The 19,157-nt window shown below is 52.8% G+C and overlaps 1 protein-coding gene and 1 long non-coding RNA gene across 2 annotated transcripts in view; one reads left to right on the plus strand and one right to left on the minus strand.

Moving 5' to 3' along the window:
* Positions 1-6,728, minus strand: part of LOC138683123 (olfactory receptor 14J1-like) — a 35,437-nt gene extending 28,709 nt beyond the window's left edge. The window contains exon 1 of the mRNA XM_069774648.1: positions 6,292-6,728. Within this exon, the coding sequence (XP_069630749.1) occupies positions 6,292-6,728 (437 nt within the window). The remainder of the gene's footprint in view (positions 1-6,291) is intronic.
* Positions 6,729-14,506: 7,778 nt separating this feature from the next.
* Positions 14,507-16,911, plus strand: LOC138683194 (uncharacterized). The gene is made up of 4 exons (XR_011322855.1): positions 14,507-14,638; positions 15,644-15,676; positions 16,219-16,290; positions 16,770-16,911. It is a non-coding gene; the product is annotated as an uncharacterized lncRNA (long non-coding RNA).
* The last annotated feature ends 2,246 nt before the right edge of the window (positions 16,912-19,157 follow it).

The following is a 19,157-nucleotide window of genomic DNA, read 5'->3' on the forward strand; positions in this document are numbered from 1 at the left end:
CAAAAGTTGTGGGACTCTAACCCACTCCCAAATTGTCCAACCCAGCAATAGCTTTCGCTTATGTCTTACGGGCAGACGCCTAGGCTTTCACTTCAGGATCCTTTAGTCCAACCCTGTGCAGCTTTCGCCGCATCTGACAGGCAAGACGATACTGGTGGGACTCTAACCCACTGGGGGGACTCTAACCCCACTTAGTGGGACTCTAACCCACTACCGGTGGGACTCTAACCCACTGGGGGGGACTCTAACCCCACTTAGTGGAACTCTAACCCACTATCCTTAATATTTAAAAAAAGAAGTGTCTTACCAAAATCCAGGGGACATCTCAAAGAGCCTTATGGATCGGGGGTCGATGGGTATCCCCGAGAAATCCTCGGTGCCAGCAGGAACCGATCAGGTCCCCGACTCCTCCGGTCTCTCTCAGCGAGGTCCCACCTGGGTCGCCAGAAACTCTTGCCGAAAAACTCGGAATAAAGAACTTATCAACACCAATTTAGTGTAGATAAGCAGACACTTCTTTATTGACGGCCGGGTGCGCAGGTGAGTCCTCTCACGAACCACGCACACCTGAACACCAAAACAATACACCTTATATCAAAACTTATTCATGCATATTCATTAGATTTCCAAGAAAGATTATGCATATTCATTAGGTTTCCGGGAAATCATTAGCATATGTAAATGTCCTTTACGCAGGCGCAGTGAAGGTCTCTGGTGGTCTTCAGGAGTCCTCTGGTGGTCTTTCATAGTCTTCCTCACTCGTCCGCTTCTTGACCTCTCAGGTGTTTCCAAGCAGCAAACTGGTGTCCATAACGGTTTCCTCAGTTTCTAAAACAAACACTACAAGGCTACCAATCTTTGACAAAGCTTCTGTGGTTAAATGATTTTAGACAGTACTTGAATTTTTATGGTTACACATTATACATTTTCTAAGTTCCTAAGTTCCTATGGCTACATTTCAAACTTAACACTCCCATACCTATGCTTCATAATTTCTACTTTTTAATCAAACCAAACTCCTTTGTAATTAGATTTTAATTTCTTTTATCAAAATATTTACAACAATCCCTCCATGCACCACCGTGAACTTACTGGAGGAGACAGGAAAAGGAAAAAACTCCTTGCCTCCAGCCCCCTACACCTGAAAGGAGCTCCAGCAAAGCTCGGTCAGTACAGCAGACAGTAACCGTGCCTCATGACTGAGCCGGTGGCCATTCCTGAAAAATTTCCTTCAAACTGGAAGCTTCCTGGAAGCTCCAGCTTTTTGGACAAGGTAGTTTTCTTCTCAGTTTCATGTCTGACTGTCTCCTCTTATGAAATATATTTACATTCTTCAAAATTTGTACAAGGAGGAGAGGAAATCCCAACAGTGCACAAGGATCGAGGAGAGAACTTGACCCATACAAATCTGTGGGGCTTCATCCACAGCTGCTGAGAGAGGACAGGGCATCCTCCTGAACAGGTAACACTCTGCCTGGAGCCAGGAGCAAGTGAAGTACTGCAAAGGTCTGTCCTGTCCTGGGAGCTGTTCTGCTTGATAGTTTTATTAATGACCTGGAGGTCTTGCTAGATGGAAAACTGCACGTGAACCAGCAGGGTGCCTTGTCAGCCAAGAAAGCCAACAGCATTCTGGGCTGTATGAGGAGGACACAGCCAGAAGATGAGGGAAAGTGTTTATCCCTCTCTCCTCAGAGCTTCTTAGACCACCTGGACAACACTGTGATCAGCTTTGGTCTCCTGTGCCCCGTCCCTCATCCTGGTGCAGGAAAGACACTGATGAGCTGGAGCAAGCTCAGCAGAGGGCTATGAGACTGTTGGGTTGGGGGCAGGCTGGAGCACTTGCCATCTAAGGCAAGACTGAGGGAGCAAAGCTTGTTCAGCCTGGAGCAGAGAAGGCACCAGGCAATAAGGAGAAAAGTTTTCACCATGAAGTCAGTTGCCAAGAGATGCTGTGTCCTCCCTATTCTTGGAGGTATTCAAGTCTTCTTCAACCCTGCCTGTCATCTCCTCCCTTTGACCAAAACAGTCTTGCTCCTGCAAAAGTAAAGCAAGAGAGCTATGGAACCAACACAGACTCTGTATGCCCTGAGACCTCGCTTTCCTACAGCAAAGAGAGCTCTTTCATCAGCCCCACACTTCTTTTTCCACCCTCAGCCTTTGTAGTTGCTTGTGTCCGGCTTTTGCTAAGATCCCGTTTGAACTGGAAGCCCGCAAGACTCCTGGAACTCCTGACATTGACCTGGCATTCACCACAAACCTGGATCCCAGCTGGCCATGAAGGCGTCAGTCATCCAGCGCCTCAGCTGTGCTGCCCAGGGCAGGTTTTGTCACGCCATTGTCAGCACTGCTGATGCTGTGCCCATGTCCCGTCCTTCTGCCACAGACTGCCCATGATCCCCAAACAGCCCCAGCTGCCTCGGGGGCTGCGATGAAACATTTCAGGAGCGGGCTGAGGTGGGGTGGCAGGAGATGGGCCCTTGGTGCTGCCTGGCTAGCAGGCCTGGGCAGGAAGAAGCCAGCTTCCCCCTGCCGGGGCTGGGCACAGTTTTTCCCAGGAACCTCCCTGAGGAACACATGTCTTCTGTATCTCTCTCTGCCCTTGCATGTCTGGCATGGGGACTAGGGCTCCTGGGGCAGAGCTGAAGAAGCTCAGCTGGGAGAGTGTTAGAGTGAAGACCTAAAGGTCCCTGGCTCAAGCCCAGGCTTTGGCAATGTTTTCCCTCGGGCTTTTGCAGAGCCTCTTGCTCTTCTTCCAGCCTACCCCTGCCCTCCTGCCACTGCCTTCCTCATGCTCAGGGCAGAGTTTCCCCAGGGCTGGGCACAGCTTTTCCGTGGGGAGCTCCCTCCGGAGCTGCTCCTGGTGATCCTCCACCTCTACCCTGGCAGGAGCACCTGAGCTCAGGCTGCTGGGAGAATGTGCACAGGCAAGTGAAAGAGGGTCAGGCTGCCCAGGGGGAATGCAGAGACTGTGTCTGTGCATGCAAGGGTAGAGTCAGGGCAACTCTAGTTAGAGCTCAGCTGGAGCTGGAACCAGCAAGGGGTGGGTAACCAGAAGAGCTTCTCTAAGTAAATCCATAGCAAAAGCTACGATAGGAGCTAAGGAAAATGTGTACCTGCTGCTCAGTGGGGCAGGGGACCTTGTAGCCAAGGGCATGTACAGACCTGAGGTATTCAGCACCTTTTTCCTCTGCCTGAGGCTTCCCTGTTTCCCAAGCCCTCCTAGCAGAAACTGTGGGACCTGAGCACCCAGTCCCTGCTAACCCCAGCTGCATTTCACACAGGCATAGGACACAGCCATCTTCTGGGACCTCTTGCGGTCTGGTCCAGAAGACAAGCCATGCTGGGCTGGCTTTTTTTTTTCCTTAGTTAAGACATGGAGACGTGTGGGAGGATGGAGCTGGCCATGTACCACCCCACAGCTGGGCTGAGCAGCCAGCACTGGAGGCGAGTGATGTGAGGGGCTACCCTGTGACAAGTGTCCCACAGCAGCTTCTCCTTGTGTCCAGGGAGCAAGGGATCAGACCGAGCTTTTCTTCTGCACCTTCCACACTTGGTTTCTCTCCAGCAAGTGCTAGTGCTGCACCATGAGTACAATGCTGTTAGCCCACACTCCCCAGTCATACTGAAGAGCTCGATGCTCATCTCCATTTTCCAGACAAGCTCAGCCCCATTCCCAGCTCTCCCTGGTACCCACCACAGGGAGCTTCAGAGCTCTGGGATCTCCCACCAAAGCCCAAGCTCTTTTGAAGGGAACAGCAGTCCCAGGAAGATGGGCAGCAGAGGCATCAAAGAGGGCATGTCAGCCTTCCTGTCAGCCCCAAACTGCAGGCCAGCAATGGCATGAGGAAGTGGAGTCCAGTGACTCTTTTGTATCCAGGAAAGTCCTCACCAAGACAGCCTTTGCCTTCCCCCCATTCCCACTGCCAGCCCCGCTCACCAGGACAGTGCAAAAACCCTGGTCCTGGGGATCCTGGGACCCCTCCAGCAGCTCCTGCTGCTCCAGCCATAGAGCAGCCAGCCCTGAACTTGCACGTACAGAAATGGATTACTCTTTGTTATTTAATCTAGAAGCACGAGAGGTGTTTGGGTGCTACACTAGATCCAGGCCACGGCTGTTTTCCTGAGGGTGCATGAATCACTCTCCAGCCTCCCTCCCTGTGCCTGCTGGGTCCCTGCTGCCTCTCCTGGGATTGCAGAGCCCTCCATTACCTTCTCACACTTGGATTTACTGTTTTCCCTTTTTATGGCCATGCCTTGGGTGGTCCCTCAATTTGTGAAGCTCCCCACTCACTCCTGGGCACACGCTGACCCTTCAGATCCCCTGAGCTCTCCTGATTCACCTCCAGAAAGGATGAGTGTTGGCCATTAGCCCGTGTGGCAGCCCAAGGCAGGTAAGCATGAGACAACTCTCCAACTCTCTTTGCGCCAGGCACTGACACCTGAGCCCTGCATCCAGATGTGGGTCCCCAACAGATCACACTGGGGTGCTGAGCTCATCCTCCAGGTCAGTAGGGAACCAAATGAAAGCCAGAGGATCTTTTAGGGTGCAGCTGAATGACAATGTCCTTTCATGATCTTTTGAATTATAGCCCGGTCTGCAGGACCTGCACTGAAGGTCTCTGTGGTGGTGAGATGACACTTTTTAAAGACATAGCATTGGGGAGCCAGCTGTGATAATGTTGTAGGCATTTACAGAATGCTTCTAGGTCACACACAGCAGGTTTCACCATTAGCACAGCTGGGATGAATCCAAACATTTCTGTAGGATCGCAAGTATGACAGAGACCGCAACAAGAAAAACCAAGCAGATTGCAGACCTGCCCTTAGATACCATGGGTGCCATGACTGCATAGGGCTGGTCAAGGCATTCTAGATGAAAAATGGCTCTGAAACCAATTTTCTGACTGTGTCCTTGAATTCCCTCTCCAAAGAGTGGAGGGCAGCTAATTCCAAGAGCATGATTTCAGAGAGCAGGTGTCTAAAAGAGATGGAGATTTCCCCCTCTGTTAACCCCCATTTCTGTCCCTAGGCAGTGACAGCAAGAGGTCCATTTCCCCTTCCGTAGGGCAGTGACTCTGCCGAGCCAGCGCAGATATCCAGCCTCTGGTTAGAAACCCTCAGAGGGGATGGGTATTCAGCTCCCCCATGCACCCCACAGACCCACCCTCTTGCTGTAGTGCAGATGTGCACAAAAGAAGCTCCTGCATGCGAGTACCTGGTCTGAGCTCCTTCTCTAATGAGTGGGGATGGAGGGTGGCAGTTAGTTACTCACACTTTTGTGTGGCCTGCTGCATTTGCAGTGCCGGGGTGGTCCGAGACACGTACAAGTGCCTGCAAGCCCTGACAGAGCAATTCTGAGTGACCCACAGCCTTCCTCTGCATCAACACTAGAGATGAGTGGGCCTCCACTGAATGGAGGTGACACTGATCACTCTCCAGGCTCCTTCACCCATGCTGCGGGGTCCCTGCTGCCTCCTCTGGGATTGCAGAGTCCTTGTTTCCCTGTGGATACACCAATTTGGCACTTTACCTTCGGTGACTCCACTTTGGGTGCTCTCTCACTTAGAGGGGCTCCATTCACTGCCCACCTCGGGCACACTCTGTCCCTGGAGAGCCTGGGGGATCGCCAGGCAGCTCCAGTTTCCCCTTGAGAATGACGTCTGCCCCATCTGACATGTGACAGCCTTGGGTATGTCACTCAGTGACCAGCCATGGCCTCCACTGTCACTAGACACTGACGGGAAGAGTCCTAAATCCAATCCTTGATCTCTACATGGTCACAAGGTGACCGAGAGGCTTTGCTCCTGCAGTCATGCAGAACCCTGAGCAACTCCTGACTCCGGCATTGGAAGACAAGCCCAGTGTTCACGCGCAGCACTGAAGAGATCTCATTTTATTACACAGATGTTGTAATGTGTTCAGCTCTCAACAAGCATTAGACACCTTTAGAGAGGCTCCAGGTAAGAAAGAGGGGGTTCATACCTCTGTAGAAGTAAAAGGACTCCAAACATTACTGTAGGAACATTATAAATGAAGAATAACAATTACAGTAACAATAAAGAGAACAACAAAAACAACAAGAAAATCAGGACTGGTGTGGAATACCCTGGCAGTCATTTGTGGAGAGATGGGATGTTTCTTGGTGCTAAACAGGAGTCCATGAAATCAGTTTCCTAATACCATTCTTGATCTCATGGTTCCTCATGCTGTAGATGAGGGGGTTCACTGCCGGAGGCACCACTGAGTACAGAACTGCCAGCAGCAGGTCCAGGGATGGGGAAGGATATGGAATGGGGCTTCAGGTAGGCAAAAACACCAGTGATTACAAACAAGGAGACCACAGCCAGGTGAGGGAGGCACGTGGAAAAGGCTTTGTGCTGTCCCTGCTCAGAGGGGATCCTCAGCACAGCCCTGACGATCTGCACATAGGACAGCACAATGAAAACAAAACAATAGAAGTGCACAAGGACACTAACCACAAGTACCCCAACTTCCCTGAAGAAGGAGTCCAAGCAGGCGAGCTTGAGGATGTGGGGGATTTCACAGAAGAACTGGTCCACAGCATTGCCTTGGCAGAGGGGTAGTGAAAATGTACTGGAAGTGTGTAGCACAGCATGGAGAAACCCACTGCCCCAGGCAGCTGCTGCCATGTGGACACAAGCTCTGCTGCCCAGGAGGGTCCCGTAGTGCAGGGGTTTGCAGATGGCAACGTAGCGGTCATAGGCCATGACAGTGAGGAGATAAGATTCTGCTGACATCAAAAATATAAACAGAATGATCTGAGCAGCATATCCTGGGCGGGAAATGGCCCTGTTGTTCCAGAGGGAATTGGCCATGGCTTTGGCGACAGTGGTGGAGATGGCACCCAGATCGAGGAGGGAGAGGTTGAGGAGGAAGAAGTACAGGGGAGCACAGAGCCGGTGGTCACAGGCTATGGCGGTGATGATGAGGCCGTTTCCCAGGAGGGCAGCCAGGTAGATGCCCAGGAAGAGCCAGAAGTGCAAGAGATGCAGCTCCCGGGTGTCTGCAAATGCCAGGAGGAGGAACTCAGTCATGGAACTGCCATTGGGCATATGCTTCCTCTGGACACGGGGGACTGTCCAAGGAGGAAAAGGCAGTGAGAAGTTACCAGAAATATCTCTGAGTAAAACCAAAGATATGTCTCATACACCCTCCCCCTGCCACACACGCACCCTTTTCCCTTCCTCAGGAGGAAATTTCATTCTGCCTCTGGTCTTCCACTTCATTTTCTGTGGCTCTGTGTGCTGGAGCAGGGCCTCTGCCCATTGTCTCTTGAGGAGTCGACCCAGCCCCACTGCAGTGGGCAGATGGGAACGTGGCAGGGAGGCTGGGTTTGATATTCAGAACACATCAGGTAAAATCACTTCTAACACAGGAGGGCTTGTCAGCATCTGCACTCCCAGTGTTAAAGAATGTGGGTGCAGAAAGGAGATTTAGGGGGGTTGGGGTTTTTTACCTACTTCCCCCATCCTGCCTTGTGAGTGTTCTCTGAAATCAGAAATCGTGATCATTTCTACTGCACTCAGAGTGACCAGCTGTGAGACACGAGAGGCAAAGGGATTCACTGTGGCTTAGAGAGGAGTGAATGGAACTGGTTGGGCTTGTTCCCAGCTGCCCCATGCTTGCAGTTTTCTCAGATGGAGTGTCATCACACTCCCATGGTACCAATAAAAGCCACCAGATGCTGCTGAGAGCAGAGGGACCCACTGCAGACCACTCAATGCCTCACCCTTTCTCAAGGTCTCAACACCCTGTTTCTAGCCAAGGACATACACGGATCATTTCATCACTCCAAAAGCATTTCCTCAGTCATAGATAACATCTCTGCACCTGGCTTTGTGGGCTTTCAGATAACAGAAAGCTGCTATGTGAATGATTTCCATGCTTAAGGACAGCTCACAGCTTGGAAAGCCGCCCCAAAGAGATAGCCAATGTCCTAATGATTACATCTAATTCAGGGAAAACCAGCTCATTCCCCAGCCCCACAGACTGCATTGCCCACAGCCCCACAGGTGAAAGCTGGGACACCTCATTTCCATGGACACACCTGCATAGGAGGACCCACAAGGTCAGAGTGTGACTCTGCAGCTGAAACTCCCATTCCCGGACAGCCTGACAGCAAGAATGAAATAACACTAAAAACAACACAGACAACCGGAGAATCATGGAAAATGCAGTGAGGGTCTGGCTGAGAAAGGCAAGCAGAGAGGCAGCCGGGCACTCAGGAAAGTTCTGCTTACTCGGCTATTCAGACCTCCTCCCAGACACCAACAGTGCCAGGTAGATGCTCTCAGCCCTGAGCTCTGCAGAGGGAAATGGGCACGTGGCTGGAGAGCTGCACCCACGGCTCTGCTGGAGCTCTGGCTGCTGAGGACATGGTTCATGCTTTGGACCCCCCAGTTCTGAAGGGCAGAGGCTTTGCTGGGAGGGAGAGGAGGCAAGGGGGGTTGCTCAGAGGAAGGGGTCTGCGCTGGAGGGGATCATACAGAGATTTCTGAATTCTCCCTCCCACAACATTTCTTGGTTTTGTTTCCTCTCATTCCTGATCATATTCTTGCTGGCTGGAGATTTTCCTCCTGGGAGGTGTTTCCCTGCGCCATTTCTTTTCCCTGTCAGCACTCACAGATCCCATCCCAATCTCTGTGCACTCCCCCTGGCCCTACAGAAACCTGCCTGTTTGCAGGGCACTGGCCATGATACTGAAAAGCCGGTCGAAGAAACTAAGACTCATTTTGGAGTTTTAGAAAGCAGGCAATCTTTATTGCAGTGCTGGATACACGGGGGATAGTTCCACCTAGTGTGCATACCACAGCTTTAGCACTAACAGGTTATATAGAATAACTAATTGTATATTAATCAGATTAGTATACATATACATAAAAATAATTGCAACTGATTATCTTAGTACTGCCTACATCCGATCACGCGCAATGAAGGATTCGAGTCGAAGGGCTGCTTTTGCGACCACCGACCCATTTGAAGTTCTTGCTGGCTGTCCTTGAAGTCTTTATTCTTGTCCTTGTTCTTTCATCTTGAAGCTTAAAGCAGTTTCAATCACATGTGGTCACTCTCAGCATTGTTCTCATCTAGTGTACAGGAACATCTCTTCATAAGAGCAAAGAACTGCAAAACATATGAATAATTACTAGTTAATCACTTGACTAGACTTGGTAATTATCTCCCCGGTTACCCTTTGTCCATTGTTTTAACCATAGTGTTAATATATATATCATATATCAAATCTCACTTGCACAGTCACCTAGCAGCAAACCAGTTTTCATAGAAGGTACAAAGTATTAAAAACATAAAAGTTTGAACAAATCACATGAAATGTATGGACATATGCTATCAGCCAGGCGCATGCTCCTTTTTGCAGCTGGAAAAGGGCAGATCAGAACAACCCTGAGAGGTCCAGCAGGTGATTCTGGTGCTGTCCATAGGCAGGGGAGTGGCTGAAGGCATTTTAGGAAGCTCTTGGCAGACCTACTGATCACTCAAAGTTGCAGCTCAGGAGTCTCAGGGACTTGTTGAAACTTAAGAGCTCCTCTTCCACTTCTCCTTTTCTCTCCTCCCTCTCTCTCCCTCTGGAATTGGAAACTGAGAAGACAGACTCAGGAAAGCTCCTTATCTTTATACTAATCCCTGCCTTGTTCTTCTCTTTGAAACATCCTGTTTGAAATATTCCGGGGGTGACTGGGAGCTCTGAGCATCCCTGACCCACACAGCATCTTCTTGGCAGCAGCAGGACCCTGCCCTGCCCTGTGCCACCAAGGGTTGCTCCTTCCACCCACAGCTTCTCCCCACTCTGCTGTTACAGTTCCCCAGGCAGGCTGAGTCCTTACCCTGACCGGCGGCAGAGTCCCTGCCCCAACACACAGCTTTTCCCTGCAGCCAGAGACTTACTGTGCAGAGGGCTGTGAAGAATTCTCTTTGAGTCAGCTCTCTGCATCCTCTCACCCCCGGCCGCCTTTAAACTCTCTCTGCATCACTCCTCTCCCCTCGGTGCCTGCTGGCAGTGCCCTCAGCCCTGCTGCGCTTTGCAGAGGAGCTGCTCCTGGGCAGAGCTGTGTCTCTGCAGTGCTGCCTGCTTGCCATGAGCTCCCTCCAGCCCAGGAGCCCAGCCCAGCTCAGCAGCAGAGGACCAGCCCAAGGCAGCCCTTTCTCTGCCCCCTCTGGGCTCCCTCCAGGTGTCCCTGGGGCTCCAGGGGAACCTGCTGGGAAACAGGCTGAAGCAATCACTGGTGTTCCCTCTTTCTGCTGGGGAGAGACACTTATTCACAGCACTGTTATTTCTCCTGTGAGGAAAAGATTTGGACATGAGAATCACCTTTCCTTGATCCATCCTTACACAGGACACCCAGACAGTGACAGGCAGGGAGCTCCTTTACCCCTCTGAGCAAAGGGATTCAGCTGAGTCAATGGAGGCATCTCATCCTGGGTGCTGGAAGGGGACTCAGCTCCCTCCCATGCCTGCCACAAACCCTCAGGAGGTGGGATTCCTCTTGCCTCAGTTCAGGCGTGCACCGAATAAGCACCTGCATGTGAGCTCCTCATCTCAGCTCCCTTGCTCATCAATGGAGAGGGATGCTGGGAGTGAGGTGCAAATGTCTGGTTACATCTGAGGTGTCAGAGGTGGTCAAAGGTGTGTGCAGGTACCTGCAAACTCAAATGGAGCAGTTCATAGAGACAGGGCAGCATCTGGAGGCATCCTCTTGGAGGCTCTTGGGAATTTCCTTTGGCAATCTGAAAATTAGAGCAGACAAAGTCATTATGTTCTGGGCAGCTCACAGAATTAGTCATCAGAACGCTTGGAGCCCTGTAACACAGGGAGAGTTCACCCTCTCTCTTTCCCATTCTCCAGTGGGAGAAATTGAAAAAAAAAACCCCAAACCATCAGGTCTCTCTCTCCATCCCTGCATTTCCGACAATGAGGTTGTGGAAAATACATCTGCAAATGGTAGAGGGGAGAGCTGGGGTGAACGCTGAGGCTCCAACCCTATATACGTAAGCAAGATGAACAGTTAAACCCAGGGTTTCCACCAAAGAAGAGGTAGTACATGCACTTTTCTTTTTCTCCCCTTTCCCTTTGTACAAAAACAGGATACCTCACTGCAGCTCAACGCCTGAGGAGAACAACCATGCTAAAACTTTATCGGGAAAATAAATGTGGTAAAAATTCCACTGCCTCATAGAAGAGAGTGCAAGGAAAACAGAGAAAATTCAGAAGTGCTCTCAGCCCTGCTCAGAGAAGGTGGAGGGAGACAGCACGAGTAGGGGTAGCTACACTTTAGACCAACCTTGTAAAGTCTCTTGTCCATCTCTTTGTCAAACTAGTGGCATTTTACTTTTTAATTACGCTTGTGTTACAAAAACGGGAGCATATCTTTTTAGCAACCATTAAACCAGAAGATGGGATCTTCCTGAATTGCACCTTTCATGTTAAGTGGTGATCAAGTGCTGTCCACCTGCTTTGCATTTAGCTCAAAGGCAGCCTTGACCTCTCCTAAGTCAATATCCCTCAGTTATGACAGTGCGTACAATTCATCGATTCTTTTCAAAATCACTTCAGAATACAAATAACGTCACAGCATACTTAAATATGCGCTCCAATTCAACACTGTGTAACTTAGCTATCTAATAAATAGCGCAGAAAGCAGAAGCCGTCAAAATGAAAATCCTCCAGGTGCCTGACTGCCTGCTCTTTGGGCACTTTCCAAAGCAAATATTCAAGTCAGTTGCCTTAGATCTTTTCACAACTGATCCACAACACATCTCTTATTTATAGTTAGTGTCCCGTAAAGATATAACCATCACCCTTAAAAAATGACACATATTGTCAGTGAAGGATCTGAGCCATGTACAGTTCTCATGCACCACGTATCAGTGTATTTTTATTTATCTCTTTTCATGTGGATAAAATCAGACAGGCTTTCTTTGCAGCTGTGACGGGAGTCTGTATCATCATGGGAACAAAGGCCGTGACACCCTGGCTGCACTGAAACTCAGTCAAACCTCCCACTGACTTCAAAACCTAAACCAGATTTTACCACCAGCCTTTGATTCCCAGCTTGTGTCTCATAGAAATAAATGTTCCTCACACCTTCATAGACAGAGGACTAAAATAGAGCACTGTTTTACTTTGAGGCATGTGACGTGGGCTGCTGGATGGTTTTGGAAGTGAATGGCGATTGGGAAGCACAGCGTGGGTGTTTGAATTACTGCGGCACATAACAAACAGAGGATGAGTTTAGAGAGGAACCTGACAGCCTTACGAAGTATTCATGGGTCTGCTATCGTAATGTTGATGTCCCACGAACTCCGGACAGGCAATGAGTCCAATGCGTTCAATGCTGCCGTTGCTCAGTGTGGCTAGTGGGTTTGCTGGTCATTACGTGTGGTTACTTCTGACTATCAGCTACCTAAAGAGACAAGTAAATATGTGCTGCGTCTCCTGGTTGAGAACTTACTGGCCCTATCTCATCCCCGTGCTAGCTCACACCACCAGTAAAAATGCTGGTCTTCTCATTATGCAGACATAAATGAATACCTGTCCTGTTATCTATCTCTTCTGATAGTTGTGGGCACCTACAGGGAGGCAAAACAGGGTTGCCGGAGCCTGTTGATCCAAAACATGCTCATCTTCATTATGAGTTTGTCCCTGCTAACAGTGGTACCAGCCATTCCCTCTGCATCCTTGAAGAGAGCAGCGATGGCAGATTGTGTGAGTGTCACGACTGGAAAGGACAGGTCCATCAATTCTGGATTGCTGGAAAAGGTCTTGCTTGGCTTGTGTGAGCCAGGCCAGCACCTTCACCCAGTGGCTCTCCCCAGTCAGAGGGGAGAGCTGAACCACTTGCGTACAATCCCACGCTGCCCCGACCCCACACTGGGCAAAGGGTGCTGCCCCGGGCCCCCAGGATGGTGATGTTTGGGACAGGAGTGTTGTGAAGGAGCCACCCTGGAAAGCCAGGGACAGCTGCAGGGCAGGCAGGGGGAGAGAGGGAAAGGCATGCAGTGCCCCTGCGGAGGCAGCTCCATCACGCAGGCTGCTCTAAGCCCCACTCCAGCAGGACTCCTGTGCCACCAAGCTTTCCCAAAGGAGAGCAACACCCTGGTGGTCAGGCTGTTCCCTGGGAATGCCCCTGCCTCTGGGCTCCAGCTTGTCCCCAGGGCAGCGGGAGAGCCCCAGGTGTGCAGGGTGCCCCAGGACTTGCTCCTGCCCGCTCCCCCAGCACTGCCCACCTCTGCCAGCTGCTGGGGCTGGAGGGGAGCCCAGGCATCCAGGCTGCTTTAACCCCCACCACAGTCTCCCTGATCGGGCACTCTCGTGAAGACCAAGCTTGCAGAACCGGTTCCTGGTGCCACGGGCCCTGGGCAAACACGGCTTATCAGAGATGCTGCAGGGACAAACATCCCTCCTCTTGCCAGGGCAGCTCTGTCCCCACAATTAGCTCTGAGTGGCTGCCTGCAGACAAGTGTCCGCTTCATCATGTCCCTCTGGAGAGCCAAGTCCTGCTCAGGGACAGCACTGACCTAGGCCAAGGATGAGGGCATTGAAGGGACATTTGGTGAGCTGTGGCCAAGTGCCAGCCAGGAACAGGTCTGGAGCCAGAGCCTTGTTGGGGACAGGGTTACTGGGACCCACCGGCTGGGGGCAGCTCTGCAGAAGTGGGACCCAGGTTTGTCTGGGTGGGCACAGCAGCCCCAGGCAGTGGCAGGGTGAGGGCCAGGGTGGGGCTTAGTCCCCTCTGATCTCTGCTCTGGGGGGGCCGTGGCTGGGGACTGGACCAGTTTGGGGCCTGTAGTGCAAGGGAAATGGGGTGGGCTGGAGCTGGGCACTGCGACAACCCCAGCGCTTCCCCCAAGCCTTACCCTCATCTCCCAGTGCCCAACATTCACCAGTGCTCCCCATTGCCTCCAGTGACTGAAGATCCCAGCCATCTGGCTGTCCCCATTGCCCATACCCCCAGTTGTCCTCCCGCCTCCCGGTGTTCCCAAACCCCGGGGTCCCTGGTGCCCCAAGAAGAGGGGTCAGTCCCAGCCCGCTGTTTACCCAAGGGGCTGGAGAGGGGTCAGAGATGACTCTTAGAGACCCCTGGTTTGAGGCTGACCTCATCTCTGGGGGAGTTCCGGAGGGAAAGGCTGGCCTGGGAGGGGAGTGGCACTGGGAGATGGGGGGATCTGGCTTTGGGGGGCTGTTGGGAGGATGGTTTTGTGCTGGAGCAGTGGGTTGTCACCGTAGGGTGTCCAGCTGTCAGAGGCTGACTGGCTGTCCCCCCCTCACCACCCCCAGGTGCCTGGGCCCTTCCACATGCAGCTGCCCCATGCAGGAAGCCGGACCGATGCCAGGGAAGGTGGCTGGATCAGTGACGAAGGCGGGGGCAACTGTGTGCCAGGGGTGGGCTCCTTGCCAGGGCTGGTGTCTCTGCCAAGCCTGGCTTTGCCCTGGGGGCTCTCAGTGAGGGAGGAAAGGAGGAGTCCTGGGAGGGATAAATCTGCCCCTCACCTTCTGCAGCTTCACCCAGCACTCACCAAACTGCAGAGGAAGATGAAGGTCGCCGTGCTGAGCCTGGCCCTGCTCTTCACCATCCTGCTGTGCATGCCAGAAGATGCTCAGGTGAGTCCTCAATGCCACGGGGAGAGGCTCAAGGCTGAGGAGGGGTCTTGGCTGCAGGGCATCAGCTCTCCTGCAGAACAAAATTGTAGTGGTGAGCACGAAAACCCTTGATTTGGCCTCTCCCTTTCCCAAGCAAGGAGCATCCCCAGGCTCCCGCCTCCTCCAGCCCTGGGCAATGCAGCTTTCTCCCTCCCCCAATTCCATCTCTTCCCTCCACTTCCCCCGCAATTAATCTTCTTGTGCCCAGAGCCCGAGTTCCTTGGGAAGGTTCACCACAAACTCCTGTGACGACCCCCACCGGTGTCTTGACTTGGTGCCCCCTCCATCTCTCCCTTTTGGGCCTCCCCATCCCATCTTTTTGGTGCCCTCAGACATCTCCTCCCTGGGATCTCCTCTATGTCCTATCTAGGGTCCCCAAACGCCCTCCCGTTGATTGTTCCCAACGCCTTTCTTTCAGTCTTTCCCCTCAGTCCTTTGCCTTTCATCCTGTCCACTGTGGTATCGTCCCCAGACCCCCTTCCTTGAACCCCCACTGCCAAACACTCTTCCAATCCCCTCGTTTCCATCCTCTGCAGCCCTCTTCCTTCTGCTCCCACCACCCACCTCACTTGAAGTCCCTGTGTCCCCTCCGCTTGAATTCCTTTACCCCTCACTTGCATCCCACGCAGGCCTGCCCCTTCAGCACCCCCAGCCCAGTCCCTTGGGGTCCACTAATTCACCCCAGTGCACTGTCTGGGGGCCCCCCTCACCCTCACCCTCACCCCCATCCTCTTTGGAGGCCCTGAATTCCCCACACTATCCTTGTCTCCATCCCCACCCCTGGTCCCTGCCTGAACAGGTATCCCAGGTGAATCTTGGGGGAATGGGTCTGGAGGGGAGCAGAAGGGATTTTCCTGCTCAGACCAGGGGGAAGCCATGGTCCTGGGGGGGGCTGGGGACACCTGTGCCCCACCTACAGCCCCATCAAGGTCCAATCCAGACCACTCCTTTGCTCTCCTTCCCTAGGCACTCCTGGAAGGAAGTGGAGAAGTTAACCTGGTAAGTAGTGGGGAGGACTTGGAGGGCCTCGAGTCTGGGGAAGTGGAGGGCACTTTGGTGCTCCCATCCCTTGCTGGGACCGGGGACATCCCAGTGAGCTTTCATGCTCTCTCTACAAGAGGAGTCAGTCGGATTTAGGAACAAGGTTCACTGAACTGAACTAGATGACTTCTGCTGGCCCCAGACCTTCTCCCTCTATGGCCACAACACTCCAGGGCAACCCAGTCTGCCCCAGTACACCCCACTGCAACCCCAGAGAACACCCCTGCACCACAGTGCTTTCCCAGGTAGGGCCCCTTCCCCAGGGCCCTCATTGCATTCCCATCCATCCCATTACAACCCAGTACACCCCCAGTACACAGCCACACACCCAGGTGGGCCCCCTCCCCAGGACCCCCACTGCTTTCTGTGCACCACCATACGAGCTCATGTAGCCCATTTCTCCCTGGAGGCACCTTCCCCAAGGATCCCATTGCTTTCCCCTGCCTCCCAGTACACCCCAGTGCACCCAAGCATGTCCCTAACCCTCCCTTTCTCCCCAGAGTCCCGTGGACGAGGAGCTGGCAAGACTTCTTCTGCGCTACAAACGCGTGCCTGTAGCTGCTGATGTCCAGGTGAGCAACATCAGGGCGTCTGCAGCCCCACAAAGGATCCTGGGCCCCGGGGGATCCCGGAGCCCTCTGGGGTGGGCAGACCTTGCGTATGGCAGAGGGAAAGAGAGGGGACTGTCCCTGATGCATGTCCCAGGGGGAGCTGGACAGAGCTGCCCCCATGCCTTTCCTTGCATGCAGTAGGGCGCTATGGAGCCAGAAGGTCACTGTGCAGGCCAGGCAGGGGGTCTGTGCCATACAGACCCCCAGGATCACTGTGAGGGCTGGGCAGACTTCTAGGAGATATAGGGGCATCCTGGAGTAGGGGGCTCTGGGTGCCACCTGGATCTCAGGTGAGCCAAGTCCTGTCCTGGGTAGACTGAGGGCTCCAATTCCCTTCTCCTTCCCCAGGTCTCTGCAGAGGGAGGTGGTGGGGACAAGGCCTCTCTCATGTCCCAGCGGACACTGGGGGGGGGGGTCACAATTTGGGCTCTCTCTTGCAGGTCCTCAAGTGATGGTGACAGCCCTGTCCTGTCCCCCTCCAGCGGCATGAGGAGATGATCATCCCTGGATGACCCCACCTGATCCCCTGGGAGCCCTGGGCCATTTCCCTCTCATGATCAATAAACCCCTTCAGCAAAGCTACGCTCTGTGTGTGTGTGTGTGTCTGCCTGCATCCATGTCCCGTCTCCTTGGACAGCGCCCAGATGCCTGGGTCCTCTCTGGCTGCACCACCACGATGAGCAGAGTGGCTGAGGGAGCACAGGCACCTGGGGTGTCCCCTTCCCACCCACCATGTGCCCCCAGATAAGGGCAACCCGGAGTGTCCCCCCAGGAGGCTGGGAGAGGCGAGGGGCAGACAGTGCCAGCCCTCGGGGCAGCCGGTGTTTTGGAGGCACAGCGGGAAAGAGGTTCTTACCAGGGCTCTAGTGAGTGATACTGAAAAGCCGGTCAAAGAAACCATCCAAGACTCGTTTTGGAGTTTTAGAAAGCAGGCATTCTCTATTGCTGTGCTGGATGCACGGGGGATAGTTCCACCTAGTGTGCATACCACAGCTTTAGCCCTAACAGGTTATACAGAATAACTAATTGCATATTAATCAGATTAGTATACATATACATAAAAATAATTGCAACTGATTATCTTAGTACTGCCTACATCCGATCACGCGCAATGAAGGACTCGAGTCGAAGGGCTGCTTTTGCGACCACCGACCCATTTGAAGTTCTTGCTGGCTGTCCTTGAAGTCTTTATTCTTGTCCTTGTTCTTTCATCTTGAAGCTTAATGCAGCTTCAATCACATGGGGTCAGTTTCAACATTGTTCTCATCTAGCGCACAGGAACATCTAGTCCTAAGAGCAAAGAACTGCAAAACTTATGAGTAACTACCTCTCCTAGTTAATTGCTTGGCTATACTTTTGTCTATTGTTTCAATCATAGTGTTAGTATAAGATTTCTAATAATTATTTACCAAATCTCACTTTTACAGTCACCTAGCAGCAAACCAGTTTCCACGGCTGGTACAAAATATTAAAACCATCAAAATATTTAGATATACCATACAGGATGTATGGAAATATGCTATCAGCTGGAGACAGGGATGTCCTGGGTTGCAGTCATCACTGTGTTCCTGATGGGCGAGCAGTGTTCCACAGCAGCAAGAAGTTGCAAGGGGGCAGCCCAGCAGCTTGTTGGAGCGCATGAGCAGCTCTTTCTTTTTCTGGGCAGGGACTGAGGGCTGTGAGGGGCTGCAGCTGGGCTGGGCAGTGCAGTCTGGTGTGTGAGCAGGTTTGAGTAAGGGAACTGGGGACTACTGAGACACTTGTGCTGTGGGCCCTGGGTCTGGTGCTGGTGGGATGGAGAACACAGAAGTGTATGCGATGCCAGGACATGCAGAAGAGGGTAAATTTGGAGAGTAAAAATAATGTGGAGTGGTTGAGCTGGGGCTGTTGTGAAGACACGGTGTGAGAGTTGGTGACCTTCCATGCTGGACCGCAGAGGAGCCACTGCTGGCATTTGTGTCCCAGCTTGTGCCCTCGCAGCAGGCATGAACCGATGCAGAGTGATGTTCATGTGGGGCCCCAGAGGGATCCCCTGTGCTCTGTATCTCCCTGCTGATGCCCAGAGAGGAGCACATCGGTGTTTCATCAATCATTGCAGCAGGGGCCAAGAAACTCTGCTCAAGACAGTGTGCCCAGGCACTACAGTGGCTGATCCTCAGCACAGCTTTGTCAGATGTCCTGGGCACATCAGAGGTCTCGCTGTGACAGACCTCCGGAGGGAGGATGCTGCCATTCAGGCCTCAGCTCCAGGCAGTGCCTCTCCCTGGGCCTGGGGGGATGGTGGCCTCAGGTCTGGGAACTGAGGACCAGGTGGAGGAGGTGTATGAGGATGGGAGCAGCATGTGCACCATCGAGAATGACAAGAAGGAGAGAGAGGAGGTCTTTGCAGAGACCCCGCAGAGGAAAGATCCCAATCCGTGAGGAGCAGGGAAGGAGGGACAGATGGAGAGCAGCCCAGAGGAGCACTAAATGGAGAGTCCTGCCCAGGGGGAGGCTGGGGACTGTTGGTGCTGGAGGAAGGCTCCTTCTTAGCCACAGATCTGCAGCTACAAGGCAGGGACAGTGCTCTGACAAGGGGTGAAGGAGCAAGCAGGGCTGGGGCAGGCTGGAAGGCAGCAGATGGGCTCTGCAAAAATGAAAGGGAGCAAATCAGTGCTGAAGCCCAGGGTTGAACCAGGGACCTTTAGATCTTCAGTCTAACGCTCTCCCAGCTGAGCTACTTCAGCCCTGCCCCAGCAGCCCTTGTCCCTGTGCCACCCGTGCCAGGCCACAGGCTGACACACAGGAGGAGAGCTCCTCAGGGAGGTTCCCAGGGAAAAGCTGTGCCC

The sequence above is a fragment of the Haliaeetus albicilla genome, chromosome 31, assembly GCF_947461875.1.
Source record: "Haliaeetus albicilla chromosome 31, bHalAlb1.1, whole genome shotgun sequence".
In the NCBI taxonomy this organism is placed as follows: domain Eukaryota; kingdom Metazoa; phylum Chordata; class Aves; order Accipitriformes; family Accipitridae; genus Haliaeetus; species Haliaeetus albicilla.